This window comes from Ranitomeya variabilis, chromosome 6 (assembly GCF_051348905.1).
Source record: "Ranitomeya variabilis isolate aRanVar5 chromosome 6, aRanVar5.hap1, whole genome shotgun sequence".
NCBI lineage: Eukaryota > Metazoa > Chordata > Amphibia > Anura > Dendrobatidae > Ranitomeya > Ranitomeya variabilis.
In genome coordinates this window covers 408,584,857-408,603,339 of record NC_135237.1, presented here as the reverse complement: position 1 = coordinate 408,603,339, position 18,483 = coordinate 408,584,857, and the positions used below count along the sequence as shown (strand labels likewise).

The window sequence follows — 18,483 nt, the reverse complement described above, 5'->3', positions numbered from 1 at the left end:
CAAATAATTCCATTTTCAGCTTACTGTTTCATTTACCTACTATATATACTGTATATTACATGACATCTGTTAATGCTGCCTTAGATGTCATTGAATAAAATAGTGTTGACATGCAAACAGGGCATAAATGGGCACATTTAGCACCTGCATCCAGGTTCAGACTGGCTCACCTGTTAACCAGTGAAACCCCTGGGGCCACTGTTCAGGAATAAGCCACTTACTCGTCAACATGAGCAGTACTTGCCACAATAAGTTTGGTTTTATATGTACCAATAAAAGTATCTCATTAGTCATTTAACAAATTACTTAGCTATTATTTAAATGCAAAAGTAAATTTGTGCCAGAGGTTACTGTGATATTTGCATGTAGCTGAACAGCGGCCCCCAGGGTAAATGTTACTTTTAAGCTCCTGCTACCCCAGTCCGACACCGCCTGCATCAGCAGGTAAGACATTTTAATACTGCTCTTGGGAAGCCTGCGCTCTAGAGGGAAGAGTTTATCAAAGGTTGAATCTGTTTCATCAGCTGCACCTTCTCTACAGATTGCCCATTGTCAGGATAATATGTTGGACGATGTGTGAAGATGAGCCGAGTTTAATAATAGCTATTAAATACCAGAAGGGAAAGGCTCTATTGTCACACAGAAGTTGCGAGAGGACCGGATGGTTAGATGTAGAGATGAAAAGAACAAATTGATAGTACTTCCACAAAGAAACAACGCGCCAAGGAGCACCACAGTCATTCTGGAGATATAGATAGAAATGGATTCTAGTCTACTGAGGAAGGAATTCACTAAAAAGTATCTCTTGTAGTTAAAGCGACATATTGAGGAATAAGCTGGAGACTCCGAGGTTCACGACCTAACAATCGCACATGTATCTGCAGACCATTATTTTGTGCTCAGTACGAAGAAGAAAATGTAATATTTTCTCTGACCTGAATACCTCAGACATACACTATTTTATTAAATTAACAGATGGTAAACTGCTTGGGTTTGTTTGTAGCTCAGGGAAGAACCTGCTCCGTGTTCACTGAAGAAAGACTTATTTCGGTCAAAGGTTGACAGACAGCAGCACTGAACCGGATGCCGGGATGGGGCGAGTACACGGAATGCAATTGTAACGGTTTATGAAAGTAAAAATGAAGAAAGGGCAGATGGAGGAATGGGAAATGCAGGTCACCTAATCCGCAACAATGTGCAAGTGTTGTCAACTGTGAAATAGCTTTGCACAAGCATACGTTACTTGCCATGGGCTTTAGTTCACACCTCACATTGTCATCAGAAAAGAAAAGGGGCATGAATGCAAAAAATTACAAGAGGAAAAGGCTCATCTGCTGTAACATTTAGCGTAAGACTTCACGCATCTCTCCTCAAAATCATATATTCTTCTAACCTTTGGGGAATATTAGTATGTTCCTATTGTACTGAGCTAAATTCAGAAGCTGAAGTTACATATACAGTACAATACCTCCTCCGGTTATCTCTAGAGTTACTTACTGTCTGTGTGCAGCATCTATAGGCTTGGACTCCGTCTACGCCGATGTCCATTGTTGTTGTAGCATGCCTACACACAGCTCGTGGTGTGGCCAGTCATGCACTTTGTACTCAAACACTTAAACTGCACAGCTTAATGATTGGGGCGCAAGATGAAGGCTTGTGCCAGGATAGTTCATTTAAATATCTACTATATAATTTTCTAAGGGTCACTTCCATCTGTCTGTCTTTCTATCTGTCTGTCACGGATATTCATTGGTCGCACCCTCTGTCTGTCATGGAATCCAAGTCGCTGATTGGTCTCGCCAGCTGCCTGTCATGGCTGCTGTGACCAATCAGCGATGGCCACAGTCTGAGTAGTCCCTCCCTACTCCCCGGCAGTCAGTGCCCGGCGCCCGCTCCATACTCCCCTCCAGTCACCGCTCACACAGGGTTAATGCCAGCGGTAATGGACCGCGTTATGCCGCGGGTAACTCACTCCGTTACCGCCGCTATTAACCCTGTGTGACCAAGTTTTTACTATTCATGCTGCCTATGCAGCATCAATAGTAAAAAGATCTAATGTTAACAATAGTAAAAAAAATAAAAAATCATTATATACTCACCTTCCGCCACCTTTCCCGCTCCTCGCGACGCTCCGGTGACCGCTCCATGCAAGCGGCAGGTTCCGGTGTCAAGGATGGTATGCGAGATGGACCTTCCATGACGTCATGGTCATGTGACCGTGACGTGATCACAGGCCCTGCGAGAAGGACCTTCCATGACGTGACGGTCATGTGACCGTGACGTCATCACAGGTCCTGCGCTCATACCAACCCTGGGACCGGAAGCTGACGCGTGCACCGCACACAGGGCCAGGACTTCAAGGGGCCTTCCGAAGGTGAGTATATGTTTATTTTTTATTTTAAGTCTGTATACTACGTGGCTCTGCTGTATACTCTGTCGCTGTGCAATATACTACGTGACTGGGCAATATACTACGTGGCTGGGCAATATAGTACATGGCTGGGCAATATACTACGTGGCTGGGCAATATACTACGTACGTGGCTGAACAATATACTACGTGACTGGGCAATATACTACGTGGCTGGGCAATATACTACATACATGGCTGGGCAATATACTACGTGACTGGGCAATATACTACATGGCTGGGCAATATACTACATACGTGGCTGAACAATATACTACGTGACTGGGCAATATACTACATGGCTGGGCAATATACTACATACGTGGCTGGGCAATATACTACGTGGATGGGCAATATACTACGTGGCTGGCCAATATACTACGTGGCTGGGCAATATACTACGTGGCTGGCCAATATACTACTTGGCTGGGCAATATACTACGTGGCTGGCCAATATACTACGTGGCTGGGCAATATAGTACCTGGCTGGGCAATATACTACGTGGCTCTGTGCTGTATACTACGTGGCTGGGCAATATAGTACGTGGCTGGGCAATATACTACGTACGTGGCTGGACAATATACTACGTGACTGGGCAATATACTACGTGGCTGGGCAATATACTACGTGACTGGGCAATATACTACGTACGTGGCTGGCAATATACTACGTGACTGGGCAATATACTATGTACGTGGCTGGGCAATATACTACGTACGTGGCTGGGCAATATACTACGTGGCTGGGCAATATACTACGTGGACATGCATATTCTAGAATACCCGATGCGTTAGAATCGGGCCACCATCTAGTTGCTATATAAGTTCCTCCCCATTTCATGGCTCAAATTAATTGCTTGAGCATCAAGTTTTGATTGAGAGAGATCTGGAGCCAATTTCTATTGCCCCTGGTTTAACACTTTCATACGGTGCATAACAAGGCACATTTAGAAAAAGTAATCACAGAAGGGACACTGTAAGCAGAAATGATCAAATTTACCAGACTGGGCACAGGGATTAATATGCATTTTACAAAACCAAATCAACTTTTCTATCTAACACGACTTATGTATGTACATTGTATGCCGATAATCTGCTTTTTACTTATTGCTGAGATCTCCCTCTGCCGCTGACACTCAAAACTGCATTCCCCATTAGGGTGTATGAGTGTAAAAGCCATAACATCGAGACGCTATGATATTTCTACCAAAATAGGAAATGTTTTTTTCATTGCCAGTGTTTTTAACAATGATGTTTTATGGACCAATCTAGATGCCATAAAATAACAATCTGTTGTATTGATCTGATATTTTTGCGGTATTCAGTATTAAAGGGAATCTGTCACCAGATTTTTGCTGCCTCATCTGAGAGTGATTTATCAAAAAGATGTCCAAATACTATCAGGCAATGGCACTTCACATCAATATATAATCCACAAATCCCTGTATTAATAAATAAGGGGGAATGAAGAGATACATTAGTATAAAAATGAACTTTTATTACTGAATAAAAGAACAAATTACATGAACAATAATAAAAAAGCAGAGTGCCTCACCAAGGAGATGGCCCAGACTTCCAATAAATGACAATCTATAATTATAAAAATATATGTAACAGTGATAGGGACTATACCGTTCTCAAAACAAATGAGGTCACCCAATAGAGAAATGTGCCTGGATTTAAAGTATAACCAGTAACAAAGAGGAACTTAAAGGGAACCTGTCACCTGAATTTGGCGGGACCAGTTTTGGGTCATATGGGCGGGGTTTTCGGGTGTTTGATTCACCCTTTCCTTACCCGCTGGCTGCATGCTGGCCGCAATATTGGACTGAAGTTCATTCTCTGTCCTCCGGAGTACACGCCTGTGCAAGGCAATATTGCCTTTCGCTGGCATGTACTCCGGAGGACAGAGAATGAACTTCAATCCAATATTGCGGCCAGCATGCAGCCAGCGGGTAAGGAAAGGGTGAATCAAACACCCGAAAACCCCGCTCATATGACCCAAAACTGGTCCCGCCAAATTCAGGTGACAGGTTCCCTTTAAGGTAAGTCAATGAATATCTACTTATCAGTACAAATAAATGAAGTGCCTAGAGCTTATCAAATTTGAATGTCCTGAATCAATGTATTCCTATCATGCTCTAAAGGTTTCCCGTTGAAAGAGAGGGTATAAGTACCCAGTAAATCGAAACTAACAATGCATATCAATAGATCATGGTAGCAGGTCTAAGTCACCCTATAGCGTATAAGATAATACCTAATAGTGAGGAGGGAAGCAAGTAGCCATAGGCCATAGAAAATACAATGCCCACAAAGTAAAGGAAATGGATTCACCTTATAGAGTCTGGAGTAGTGTCTCCTCACCCTGACGCGCGTTTCGCCAATGGCTTCTTATACTATTATGGTATTATCTTATACACTATAGGGTCACTTAGACCTGCTAACATATTAAAAGTAAAATATTAAGAATGATTTAATGTTTACAAGTAATACATTCTATTAATAATTGTATATACTGAGTTGTGATTTTTGGACGTGCAATACAAAAACAGTTTAGTTTAATAACAACAATGTTTTGAAACATTGATGTGGTCCACATATGGCTCTTAAAGAAGGTTTATTCATCTTTGCTTAGTGAGCAGCTGCTTGGAAATCGATATGTCAGAGACATTTGATGTCAGAAAAAGCGAGAAACTTCTTAGAGAAGGCAGAGATGGTTTATTACCATCTCTGTCATTCTGATCATAGTATATACAACTCTGAACGAGCTATGTGTATTTAGTTAAGGAAGCACCTCACTTTCTCCTAGCGATTGCTTCATCTCTATGTGGCAGGTGGAAAGGAGCAGGATGTGCCCGAATTTATCAGACCCAGGTCTTCTACGCAGTGCATTTCAGGAGACTGAATTTGCCCCTTTAATTGGTGCTGTTATGACTGCGTGAAGCTACAGGGAAACCTAGCAATACAAAAAAAAATTATTTGTTAACTTTAACGAACGACACATGGGAAAAAAGAAATTGAATTAAACAGGACTAACAAAAACAAAGCCACCACCATGCCGAACCACTTTCTAGTGTCTGACATGTAGAAAATTAGAAATAGCTATTTCAGAAAGGGGAAAACAATAAAATATGTATTTTTGCGGTCCTAGCAACCATTAGGAAAAAAAATTAAAACAGACTTGTATTTTCTAAATGCTTCACATTTTTTCCTAAAACTGGCAAAAAAAACCCCCCATAAAATAAATTACAAAAAATTAAAACCCAAGTACCACGAAAAAAAAAAGCAAAAATTATTTGAACGTTCGAATGAGAGAAAACTTTAGCGCTCTTAAACCATATGGCAAAAACAAAACAAAAAAAAACCTTCCTGGTCATGAAAGGGCAAAATGGCCGGATCTTGAAGTGGTTAATCGTGCAGCTCTCCACAATCCACAAACTGGCACAGAATTTCTGCTTGGGCTCACAACGAGCTGTAAATCCCACTCTGCCCTCCAGGCCTCATTGGATTTTAATTTATGCCCAAGACAAGTGGTTCTATAATCATTTATTAAAATGTCAGGCTGCAATTTGAAATTCATCAATGTGAAAGAATAGAAAGCTTTTGAGGAGAATTATGTTTGAAACAAGCCATTTGTAGGGATAGAGTGTCTTGTGTATCTATCATATGGAGCGAGCTAGTAATGGCATCCAGGTATTCTAACCATAACTTCATTCTTAAGTGCAATCACAATATATTGAACAGTTTTTAATACGTTAGTTCATGGTTGATCTTTGCATCAGTACAGGTGTCTGGTACTGCCGTCATGTGCCGGCACAGCACATTCTGGCAATCTTTTACATACCGCACAACCATAGGCCATACCCCTACGCTCCTCACCTAATTTAAAGAGGATGTACAGATTGTTATAAAAACACAAATAGTGACAGAAGATGACATTATAAGACTTTTCTCAAATACATGTCATTAGCAAATCAGATGATTTCCATCAGTATTACAGGGATGCAGGCTTTACTTTCATACTTGGTAGGATTCTTTCCTCTGGGATGCATCAACTGGGAGGCTGATTTTATACAGAATCCGAATGGTTAATGGAGCCTTGTGCTTTTAGCTGCAAATTAATTCACCAATGCATTCCGATCCTTCATCAAATTTCACAGTAGGTGCAAGACACCATGGCTTGTGCGCCTCTCCAGGTCTCCGCCTAACCATTAGACGACCAGGTGTTGATCTGGGAATGTTTCAGCAAGACTGGAATTGGGCAGGTTAATCTTTACGAAGGACGTATGAACCAAGCCGCATACAAGATTATTCTGGAAAAACAGATGATTCCTTCTGCTCAGGTAATGTTCCCCAACTCTGAGGACTGGTTTTTCCAGCAGGACAATGCGCCATACCACACAGCTAGGTCAATCAAGGTGTGGATGAAAGACCACCACATCAAATCCCTGTCATGGCGAGCCCAATCTCCAGACCTGAACCCCATTGAAAACCTCTGGAATTTAATCAAGAGGATGACGGATAGTCACAAGCCATCAATCAAAGAAGAACTGCTTAAATTTTTGCGCCAGGAGTGGCATAAGGTCACCCAAAAGCAGTGTGAAAAACTGGTGGCAAGCATGCCAAGACGCATGAAAGCTGTGATTAAAAATCATGGTTATTCCACAAAATATTGATTCCTGAACTCTTCCTGAGTTAAAAGATTAGTATTGTTGTTTCTAATGTTTCTAAGTGATTATGAACTTGTTTTTTGTTTCTTTTTTGCATTATTTGAGGTCTGCAAGCAATGTATTTTTTTGTTATTTTGGCCATTTCTCATTTTCAGAAAATAAATTAAAAATTTATTGCTTTCAACTTCGGAGACATGTTGTCAGTAGTTTATAGAATAACAGAACAATTTACATTTTACTCAAGAATATACCTATGAAAGGAAAAATCAGACAAACTGAAAATTTTGCAGTGGTCTCTTAATTTTTGCCAGAGCTGTATATATAGAGATAGATAGATAGATAGATAGATAGATAGATAGATAGATAGATAGATAGATAGATATGGGATAGATAGATAGATAATAGATAAATAATATATATAGATAATAAATACATATATATATATATATCCTTGAGCCTTGAATATCCTCGTAAAGCAAATAGATGAAGCTGCGACTCAAGGAGAAGTCATTATTATGGGGGACTTCAACTACCCTGAAATAGATTGGGGAACAGAAACCTGCAGTTCCAGCAAAGGTAATCGGTTTTTGACAACTATGAGAGACAATTACCTTTCACAATTGGTTCAGGACCCAACAAGAAGGGGGGCACTGCTAGACCTAATATTAACCAACAGGCCAGACCGCATAGCAAATATAAGGGTTGGGGGTCACTTGTGGAATAGTGATCACAAAATAATAAGTTTTCATGTATCCTTTAATAAGATGTGTAGTAGAGGGGTGACAAGGACACTAAACTTCAGGAGGGCAAATTTCCAACGGATGAGAGAGGATCTTGGTGCAATTAACTGGGACGATATCCTGAGACATAAAAATACACAAAGAAAATGGGGGATGTTTATTAGCATCCTGGATAGGACCTGTGCACAGTATATACCATATGGGAATAAACATACTAGAAATAGGAGGAAACCAATATGGCTAAATAGAGCTGTAAGGGGCGCAATAAGGGACAAAAAGATAGCATTTAGAGAATTAAAGGAAGTAGGTAGTGATGAGGCATTAAATAAATACAGAAAATTAAATACATTCTGTAAAAAGCAAATCAAGGCAGCAAAGATTGAGACAGAGAGACTCATTGCCAGAGAGAGTAAAAATAATCCCAAAATATTCTTTAACTACATAAATAGTAAGAAACTAAAAAATGATAGTGTTGGCCCCCTTAAAAATAGTCTGGGTGAAATGGTGGATGAGGATGAGGAAAAAGCCAATATGCTAAATGACTTTTTTTCATCAGTATTTACACAAGAAAATCCCATGGCAGACAATATGATCAGTGATAACAAAAATTCCCCATTAAGTGTCACCTGCTTAACCCAGCAGGAAGTACGGTGGGGTCTAAAAATCACTAAAATTGACAAATCTCCGGTCCCGGATGGGATACACCCCTGAGTACTGCAGGAACTAAGTACAGTCATTGATAGACCATTATTTTTAATCTTTAAACACTCCTTAATAACAGGGTCTGTACCACAGGACTGGCGTATAGCAAATGTGGTGCCAATATTCAAAAAGGGGACAAAAACTGAACTCGGAAATTATAGGCCAGTAAGCTTAACCTCTACTGTGGGTAAAATCCTGGAGGGCATTCTAAGGGATGCTATACTGGAGTATCTGAAGAGGAATAACCTCATGACCCAGTATCAGGGTTTACTAGGGACCATTCATGTCAGACTAATTTGATCAGCTTCTATGAAGAGGTAAGTTCCGGACTGGACCAAGGGAACCCAGTAGATGTAGTGTATATGGACTTTTCAAAAGCTTTTGATACGGTGCCACACAAAAAGTTATTATATAAAATGAGAATAATGGGGATAGGGGAAAATATGTGTAAGTGGATTGAGAGCTGGCTCAGGGATAGGAAACAAAGGGTGGTTATTAATGGAGCACACTCAGACTGGGTCGCGGTTAGCAGTGGGGTACAACAGGGGTCAGTATTGGGCCCTCTTCTATTTAACATATTTATTAATGACCTTGTAGGGGGGCATTCAGAGTAGAATTTCAATATTTGCAGATGACACTAAACTCTGCAGGGTAATCAATACAGGGGAGGACAATTTTATATTACAGGATGATTTATGTAAACTAGAATCTTGGGCTGATAAATGGCAAATGAGCTTTAATGGGGATAAATGTAAGGTCATGCACTTGGGTAGAAGTAATAAGATGTATAACTATGTGCTTAATTCTAAAACTCTGGGCAAAACCGTCAATGAAAAAGACCTGGGTGTATGGGTGGATGACAAACTCATATTCAGTGGCCAGTGTCAGGCAGCTGCTACAAAGGCAAATAAAATAATGGGATGCATTAAAAGAGGCATAGATGCTCATGAGGAGAACATAATTTTACCTCTATACAAGTCACTAGTTCGACCACACTTAGAATACTGTGCACAGTTCTGGTCTCCGGTGTATAAGAAAGACATAGCTGAACTGGAGCGGGTGCAGAGAAGAGCGACCAAGGTTATTAGAGGACTGGGGGGTCTGCAATACCAAGATAAGTTATTACACTTGGGGCTATTTAGTTTGGAAAAACGAAGACTAAGGGGTGATCTTATTTTAATGTATAAATATATGAGGGGACAGTACAAAGACCTTTCTGATGATCTTTTTAATCATAGACCTGAGACAGGGACAAGGGGGCATCCTCTACGTCTGGAGGAAAAAAGGTTTAAGCATAACAACAGACGCAGATTCTTTACTGTAAGAGCAGTGAGACTATGGAACTCTCTGCCGTATGATGTTGTAATGAGTGATTCATTACTTAAATTTAAGAGGGGACTGGATACCTTTCTGGAAAAGTATACTGTTACAGGGTATATACACTAGATTCCTTGATAGGACGTTGATCCAGGGAACTAGTCTGATTGCCGTATGTGGAGTCGGGAAGGAATTTTTTTCCCCCAATGTGGAGCTTACTCTTTGCCACATGGGTTTTTTTTGCCTTCCTCTGGATCAACATGTTAGGGCATGTTAGGTTAGGCTACGGGTTGAACTAGATGGACTTAAAGTCTTCCTTCAACCTTAATAACTATGTAACTATGTAACTATATATCAGTACTTCTATGTATGTGTGTATATGTGTGTGTGTATGCATGTATGTGTATGTATGTGTGTGTATGTATGTGTGTATGTATACAGTGCCTCAAAGTAGTATTCAACCCCCTGCAGATTTAGCAGGTTTAATAAGATGCAAATAAGTTAGAGCCTTCAAACTTCAAACAAGAGCAGGATTTATTAACAGATGCATAAATCTTACAAACCAAAAAGTTTTGTTGCTCAGTTAAATTTTTATAAATTTTAAACATAAAAGTGTGGGTCAATTATTCTTCAACCCCTAGGTTTAATATTTTGTGGAATAACCTTTGTTTGCAATTACAGCTAATAATCGTCTTTTATAAGACCTGATCAGGCCGGCACAGGTCTCTGGAGTTATCTTGGCCCACTCCTCCATGCAGATCTTCTCCAAGTTATCTAGGTTCTTTGGGTGTCTCATGTGGACTTTAATCTTGAGCTCCTTCCACAAGTTTTCAATTGGGTTAAGGTCAGGAGACTGACTAGGCCACTGCAACACCTTGATTTTTTGCCTCTTGAACCAGGCCTTGGTTTTCTTGGCTGTGTGCTTTGGGTCGTTGTCTTGTTGGAAGATGAAATGACGACCCATCTTAAGATCCTTGATGGAGGAGCGGAGGTTCTTGGCCAAAATCTCCAGGTAGGCCGTGCTATCCATCTTCCCATGGATGCGGACCAGATGGCCAGGCCCCTTGGCTGAGAAACAGCCCCACAGCATGATGCTGCCACCACCATGCTTGACTGTAGGGATGGTATTCTTGGGGTCGTATGCCGTGCCATCCAGTCTCCAAACGTCACGTGTGTGGTTGGCACCAAAGATCTCAATCTTGGTCTCATCAGACCAGAGAACCTTGAACCAGTCAGTCTCAGAGTCCTCCAAGTGATCATGAGCAAACTGTAGACGAGCCTTGACATGACGCTTTGAAAGTAAAGGTACCTTACGGGCTCATCTGGAACGGAGACCATTGCGGTGGAGTACGTTACTTATGGTATTGACTGAAACCAATGTCCCCACTGCCATGAGATCTTCCCGGAGCTCCTTCCTTGTTGTCCTTGGGTTAGCCTTGACTCTTCGGACAAGCCTGGCCTCGGCACGGGAGGAAACTTTCAAAGGCTGTCCAGGCCATGGAAGGCTAACAGTAGTTCCATAAGCCTTCCACTTCCGGATGATGCTCCCAACAGTGGAGACAGGTAGGCCCAACTCCTTGGAAAGGGTTTTGTACCCCTTGCCAGCCTTGTGACCCTCCACAATCTTGTCTCTGATGGCCTTGGAATGCTCCTTTGTCTTTCCCATGTTGACCATGTATGAGTGCTGTTCACAAGTTTGGGGAGGGTCTTAAATAGTCAGAAAAGGCTGGAAAAAGAGATAATTAATCCAAACATGTGAAGCTCATTGTTCTTTGTGCCTGAACTACTTCTTAATACTTTAGGGGAACCAAACAGAATTCTGGGGGGTTGAGGGGTTGAATAATAAATGACCCTCTGAAAAAACTTTTCACAATTTAAAAAAAAAATAAACAAAGAAATAACATTCTTTTTTGCTGCAGTGCATTTCACACTTCCAGGCTGATCTACAGTCCAAATGTCACAATGCCAAGTTAATTCCAAATGTGTAAACCTGCTAAATCTGCAGGGGGTTGAATACTACTTGTAGGCACTGTACATAACCTTTGCTTGGTTGTCTTTCTCTTTTTATGACAGTACAAGTACACAGTGTATTAGGTAGCATCTCCCCTCCCATTTAATACTTGTAGACCCCCAGTTTCTGCTGCACGTCTCAGCTATGAAGCTCCTGAGTAAAATGAATTATTTACAACAAATGAGCGACATTGTAGATAAGATCCTCCAAATGGGTAAATTAGGCAGAAGTACTGTACAGTCTTCATTGTTGTAGTCGTTATCTTGTCTTTATTAATAGTACATCTAGTGGGAATACAAAGGAGATTTTCAGCCAGTATGATGCAGTAGCTTAGAATAACAGTGCACGGTTGGAAACATTGTGGATGCTGTTTATGAAATTATTCTCTTTCAAGCTGTACATTTTTAGCATCTCTCCACTTTATAAATTATATGTTTTATATATTAAGAATTTCTTTCTAAACAATATTTATTATCTCCCTGCACAGGCCCAATGCAAGAAACGGTATATGATTTTTGGAGGATGGTATGGCATGAAAATACAGCCAGCATAGTCATGGTGACCAATCTAGTAGAGGTTGGCAGGGTAAGATATGTTTTCTGGATTTTGATGTTTATTTAACATTTGTGATATTTTATGAATAGAAACTGAAAACATCCGGTAGTGAGTATTCATTCTAATTATTTATTTATTTATTTATGTATGTAATGTGTTACATGGGGGTAAAAGCTCCATGCAAGGGGCGCAGTCATGCGAGTGTTAAGGTGCTGCACAATTCTTATTAATGATAATGATTATGACCAGAAACAGTGATAAAACTATCATATCAGCCTGGTGAAAACTTGTTACATTAATTTTACGAGATAGGGGATTTACATTTACATAATCTTAGTGTTATATTAGTTATAAATGGATATCCATATTCCGCAATGCTCATGTTCGCTATTTGAAGCAACTGAAATAATTCTTCTTTGAGAAAATGTTCCTAATTATTGCAGATATGTTCTAACAACTGCTCCAATCACATCTCTAGAATGTCATCTGTGTAACTAGTTGCCCCCCAGAAGTCGCCCCCCAGTAATAATACATTGATCACTTGTCATAGTGGTAACATGGCAGTGGTAAAACATTGGAAAACTCCATTAGGCACAGTAGATCTAATAGTTTTGAAGACTTATTACTTTATTTACTATCCTGGATTGATTTTTTTTTGCTTTCGTTAACATTTCTATAGAGGTAAAATATTTAGCGTTGTACACGTGGATTTTCTTTATTTTCTTTCATTTATCTTTGTTGACGACATCGGGGCTAAATCAATGAATGTATGAATTATTGATGATCTACCATACCGGTTCTTATAAATGGTTTTCTAGTACTTTAATATTGATAATCTATTGTTAGGATAGACAATCAATAAAACATCATTGTGGTTGTGACTCTCGGCTGATTGGGGGTGCCGCAGTGCACCGGAAGTGGTGATTGTGGTATTTTCTAGTTGGCTGTGAATTATACTACATGTTTTCTCCCGTTCACATTGGAGATAACAGATGCAAAGGAGCTGAGCAATAGACTAGAAATGTTGAGTAAAGAAATGGCCTACTCCAGATTACAGTGTTATATTTACGGACACCGGATATTTGGATTGTAAAAGTCAATTATTAAAGTTATATAGTTACATAGTCATATAGGTTGAAAAAAGACAGATTCATCAGTTATACATTCTCTATCTCTCGATTATTTATAACCGATTTATTGTAAGAAAAGCAGCTAGCGCTTTCTTAAAGTGTGACCCTTAAGTTGTAGAATTATTTTCTGCTTTTTAAAACGTATCAGAAGGTTTTACTTTATGATGTGTTCTTTTATTTAAAGCATAGAGACCTTTAAAGCTACGTTCACATCACTTTTTGGCCACACATCAGTGTCTCCGTTAGGACTTCTGTCTGAAATCCTTTAAAATGGGATTCAGGTGTAAAGGTCAATGGGGTAATTGACTTGAGTGAAGCAGACAGACACTTGCCACAATTCCTTCCGTCTTTCCAGTCACTTTTGTGCTTTGTATGACCTCATTTTCGCCAGTATCTGCCTTTTTCAGGTGAGCACAAAAACATGGTCAACTGCATTTTAGCGCTTGCCTGAAAACTACTGATACTGCTGAAAATGGGGTTAGACAGAGCACAAAGTGCCACTGGCCACATTGACAGATATGCCTGAATCTCACTCTTTAGGGCTTAAGAAGGAAGCGTTGATGGAGCTACTGACGTGGCTAAATGTGGTGTGAACATATCCTAAGGTATATAAGAATGGGTAGAGTTATCACATTGCATCTGAGTCTTAACTACTGAGCCCCATCCTCAGCGGATAATCATAGACGCTGCTGACAATCACTAACAGTCGTATTTGAATGGAACACATGCTGATACACACATTGGCTCCTATTGGTACCCCTCAACATGATCACAGGGGACCGGCGGTTTACCATGACAGTTGGGGGACTGCAGAAGGCCTTCATATCAGGCTCCATAGGTGACCATGATTTTCATTATACTGTATACTGCAATACAATGGTATTACAGAATATAGTACAGACAATAATCAATCGCAGGGTCAAGTCTCCTAGGGGAGTGATATAATATTGTAAAAAAACAAAAAGATATAAAAACAAGTTAAAAAAAAATATGAAAATTCAAATTGATGTGATACATAAAAAAACATTTTTTTTTTAATTTTACAAATTTCTGAAAATTAAAAAGTTATGGGTCTTAAGTCCTAGAAAATGGCGACATTAGCAGAAACCTTTTTTTTCACAAATGTTAGATTTTTTTTCACTACTAAAATAATACTAAAAAAAATGTACACCTTTCGAACCACTGTAATTGCATTCAGTGGGACAGTCATGTTTTCAAGTAATTTTTACTGCAGAATGAACACCGTAAAAATAAAACACCAAAAACAATGGCAGAATTACATTTTTCCCCATTCCATCCTACTTGGATTTTTTTCCCATTTTTTTTTAGTTATTTTTATGTCAAAATGAATGGTGCCGTTCAATACTACAGCTTGTCCTAGACAAAACAAGCCCTCATATGTCTGTCAGCGGAAAAATAAAGAAGTGATGGTTCTTTGAAAAAGGTGAGTAAAAATCAGAACCGCATAAAATTGAAAAATTCCCTGGTCCGTAAAGGGTTAATACCATTAGAAGACAATCTCCTCACACATAAGTATACAGTACCTGGTTCTACTTCTGGGATAGGATGCCACCAGTTTACATTGAACTGTTAGATATATCAAGGCTGAAGATTGTTGGCATACCTGGCGCGGTACAGTATTAGATGCCCTTAAAGTACTGGAGAGTTGGTGCAATTAAACAACTAACTTTTCTTTCAAAGTGCTAATCAGGAAAATAGAAAATAAATCTTTTATGTCCCCATTCCTTCTGCACCAGGACCCAGAGGTATCTAAGGCTGGCCATACTCACTAAATACACAGCTGTCTCTCCCGACCCCCTATACACGTGACAATTTGGCTGAGCGTGCGTGCATGGTGTATGCAGAGGGGGGTCCTGTCAGACACCACTGGCAGCTGCTAAGGGAGAAGAGAACAAAAAGTGTGTAGGAGCAGAGAGCCTGATTCCAGGGATGTGTCACTTACTGGTCTGTTTGTTGTGGTTTAAATATAATCAGTGTTTTATGAACAGGAACATTTTCACTAGAGGACTAGTTGTCTTGTACCTGGTAGTCCTCCTGCTGTGTGTAAACCCACCCACAACACTGGTTAGCAGTTTTGTGCCATTGCACAGTGTACACAGAAAGCAGCCAATCAGTGGTGTGGGGGGGGTTATACCAAGCTCATTATTCAGAGAACTACTGGATCTATAGTAGAGAAAACAGAGATTTTATAAAAATGCCAGCAAGCTGGCCAGTAAGTGACACATCGCTGGAATCAGGGTCTCTGTCCCTACATCATGCTGCTCTCATGTTACATAGCAAAAACCTAGTGACAGATTCCCTTAAATTTTCCCTTGAAATCATTTTTTGTTATATTGTCCAGCTTTTCAGAGGTATTAATTACTGATGCCCTAAACTGAGTCTGATGATGGAGGGGAGAAGTTTGGTGTAAGGTACAGTGCCTTCGAAAGTATTCGGCCCCCTGGAACTTTTCAACCTTTTCCCACATATCATGCTTCAAACATAAAGATACCAAATGTAAATTTTTGGTGAAGAATCAACAACAAGTGGAACACAATTGTGAAGTGGAACAAAATGTATTGGTTATTTTAAATTTTTGTGGAAATTCAAAAACTGAAAAGTGGGGCGTGCAATATTATTCAGCCCCTTTAACTTAATACTTTTTTGCGCCACCTTTTGCTGCGATTTCAGCTGCAAGTCGCTTGGGGTATGTCTCTATCAGTTTTGTACATCAAGAGACAGAAATTCTTGCCCATTCTTCCTTGGCAAACAGCTCTAGCTCAGTGAGGTTTGATGGAGATTGTTTGTGAACAGCAGTTTTCAGCTCTTTCCACAGATTCTTGATTTGATTGAGGTCTGGACTTTGACTTGGCCATTCTAACACCTGGATACGTTTATTTGTGAACCATTCCATTGTAAATTTTGCTTTATGTTTGGGATCATTGTCTTGGAAGACAAATCTCTGTCCTAGTCTCAGATCTTTTGCAGACTCCAACAGCTTTTCTTCAAGAATGGTCCTGCATTTGGCTCCATCATCTTCCCATCAATTTTAACCATCTTCCCTGTCCCTGCTGAAAAAAAGCAGGCCCAAACCATGATGCTGCCACCACCATGTTTGACAGTGGGGATGGTGTGTTCAGGGTGATGAGCAGTGTTGCCTTTATACCAAACACATCGTTTGGCATTGTTGCCAAAAAGTTCGATTTTGGTTTCATCTGACCAGAGCACCTTCTTCCACATGTTTGGTGTGTCTCCCAGGTGGCATGTTGTAAACTTTAATGGATATCTTTGAGAAATGGCTTTCTTCTTGCCACTCTTCCATAAAGGCCAGATTTGTGCAGTGTACGACTGATTGTTGTCCTATGGACAGACTGTCCCACCTCAGCTGTAGATCTCTGTAGTTCATCCAGAGTGATCATGGGCCTCTTGGCTGCATCTCTGATCAGTCTTCTCCTTGTTTGAGATGAAAGTTTAGAGGGACGGCCGGGTGTTGGTAGATTTGCAGTGGTATGATACTTCTTCCATTTCAATATGATCGCTTGCACAGTGCTCCTTGGGATGTTTAAAGTTTCGAAATCATTTTGTATCCAAATCCGGCTTTAACCCCTTCAAGTCGCGGCCCTTTTTCGTTTTTGCGTTTTCGTTTTTCACTCCCCTCCTTCCCAGAGCCATAACTTTTTTATTTTTCCGTCAATATGGCCATATGAGGGCTTATTTTTTGCGGGACGAGTTGTACTTTTGAACGACACCATTGGTTTTACCATGTCTTTTACTAGAAAACGGGGAAAAAATTCCAAGTGCGGTGAAATTGCAAAAAAAGTGCAATCCCACACTTGTTTTTTGCTTGGCTTTTTTGCTAGGTTCACTAAATGCTAAAACTGACCTGCCATTGTGATTCTCTAGGTCATTACAAGTTCATAGACACCTAATATGTCTAGGTTATTTTTTATCCAAGTGGTGAAAAAAAATTCCAAACTTTGCTAAAAAAAAAAAAAAAAAAAGTGCCATTTTCCGATACCCGAAGCGTCTCCATTTTTCGTGATCTGGGGTCGAGTGAGGGCTTATTTTTTGTGTGCCGAGCTGACGTTTTTAATAATATCACTTTTGTGCAGATACGTTCTCTGGATCGCCCGTTATTGCATTTTAATGCAATGTCGCGGCGACCAAAAAAACTTAATTCTGGCGTTTTGAATTTTTTTTCTCGCTACGCTGTTTAGCGATCAGGTTAATGCTTTTTTTATTGATAGATCTGGCGATTCTGAACGCGGCGATACCAAATACGTGTAGGTTTGATTTTTTTTTTATTGTTTTATTTAGGATGGGGCGAAAGGGGGGTGATTTAAACTTTTATGTTTTTTACGTTTTTTTTGATATTTTTAAAAACATTTTTTTTTTTACCTGTGCCATGGGAGGCTAGAAGCTGGCACAACTCGATCGGCTCAGCTACATAGCAGCGATCATCAGATCGCTGCTATGTAGCTGAAATGCAGGTGTGCTGTGAGCGCCGACCACAGGGCGGCGCTCACAGCAGGCTGGCATCAGTAACCATAGAGGTCTCAAAGACCTCTATGGTTACTGTCCTGACACATCGCCGACCCCTGATCATGTGACAGGGGTCGGCGATGACGTCATTTCCGGCCGCCCGGCCGGAAGCTTTAGTTAAATGCCGCTGTCTGCGTTTGACAGCGGCATTTAACAGGTTAATAGCGGCGGGTGAATTGCGATTTCACCCGCCGCTATTGCGCGCACATGTTAGCTGTACAAAACAGCTGACATGTCGCGACTTTGATGTGGGCTCAGCGCCGGAGCCCACATCAAAGGGGGATTCACAGCATGCGCCGTACATGTACGGCGCATGTCGTGAAAGGGTTAAACTTCTCCACAACAGTATCACGGACCTGCCTGTTGTGTTCCTTGGTCTTCATGATGCTCTCTGTGCTTCAAGCAGA

At 40.4% G+C, this 18,483-nt stretch overlaps 1 protein-coding gene across 5 annotated transcripts in view; it reads left to right on the top strand.

Moving 5' to 3' along the window:
• Window positions 1-18,483, top strand: part of PTPRM (protein tyrosine phosphatase receptor type M) — a 995,903-nt gene that overhangs the window by 928,493 nt on the left and 48,927 nt on the right. For all 5 annotated transcript variants that reach the window (XM_077270222.1, XM_077270225.1, XM_077270224.1 and 2 more), the window contains one exon: window positions 12,337-12,434. In XM_077270222.1, the coding sequence (XP_077126337.1) occupies window positions 12,337-12,434 (98 nt within the window). The remainder of the gene's footprint in view (window positions 1-12,336; window positions 12,435-18,483) is intronic.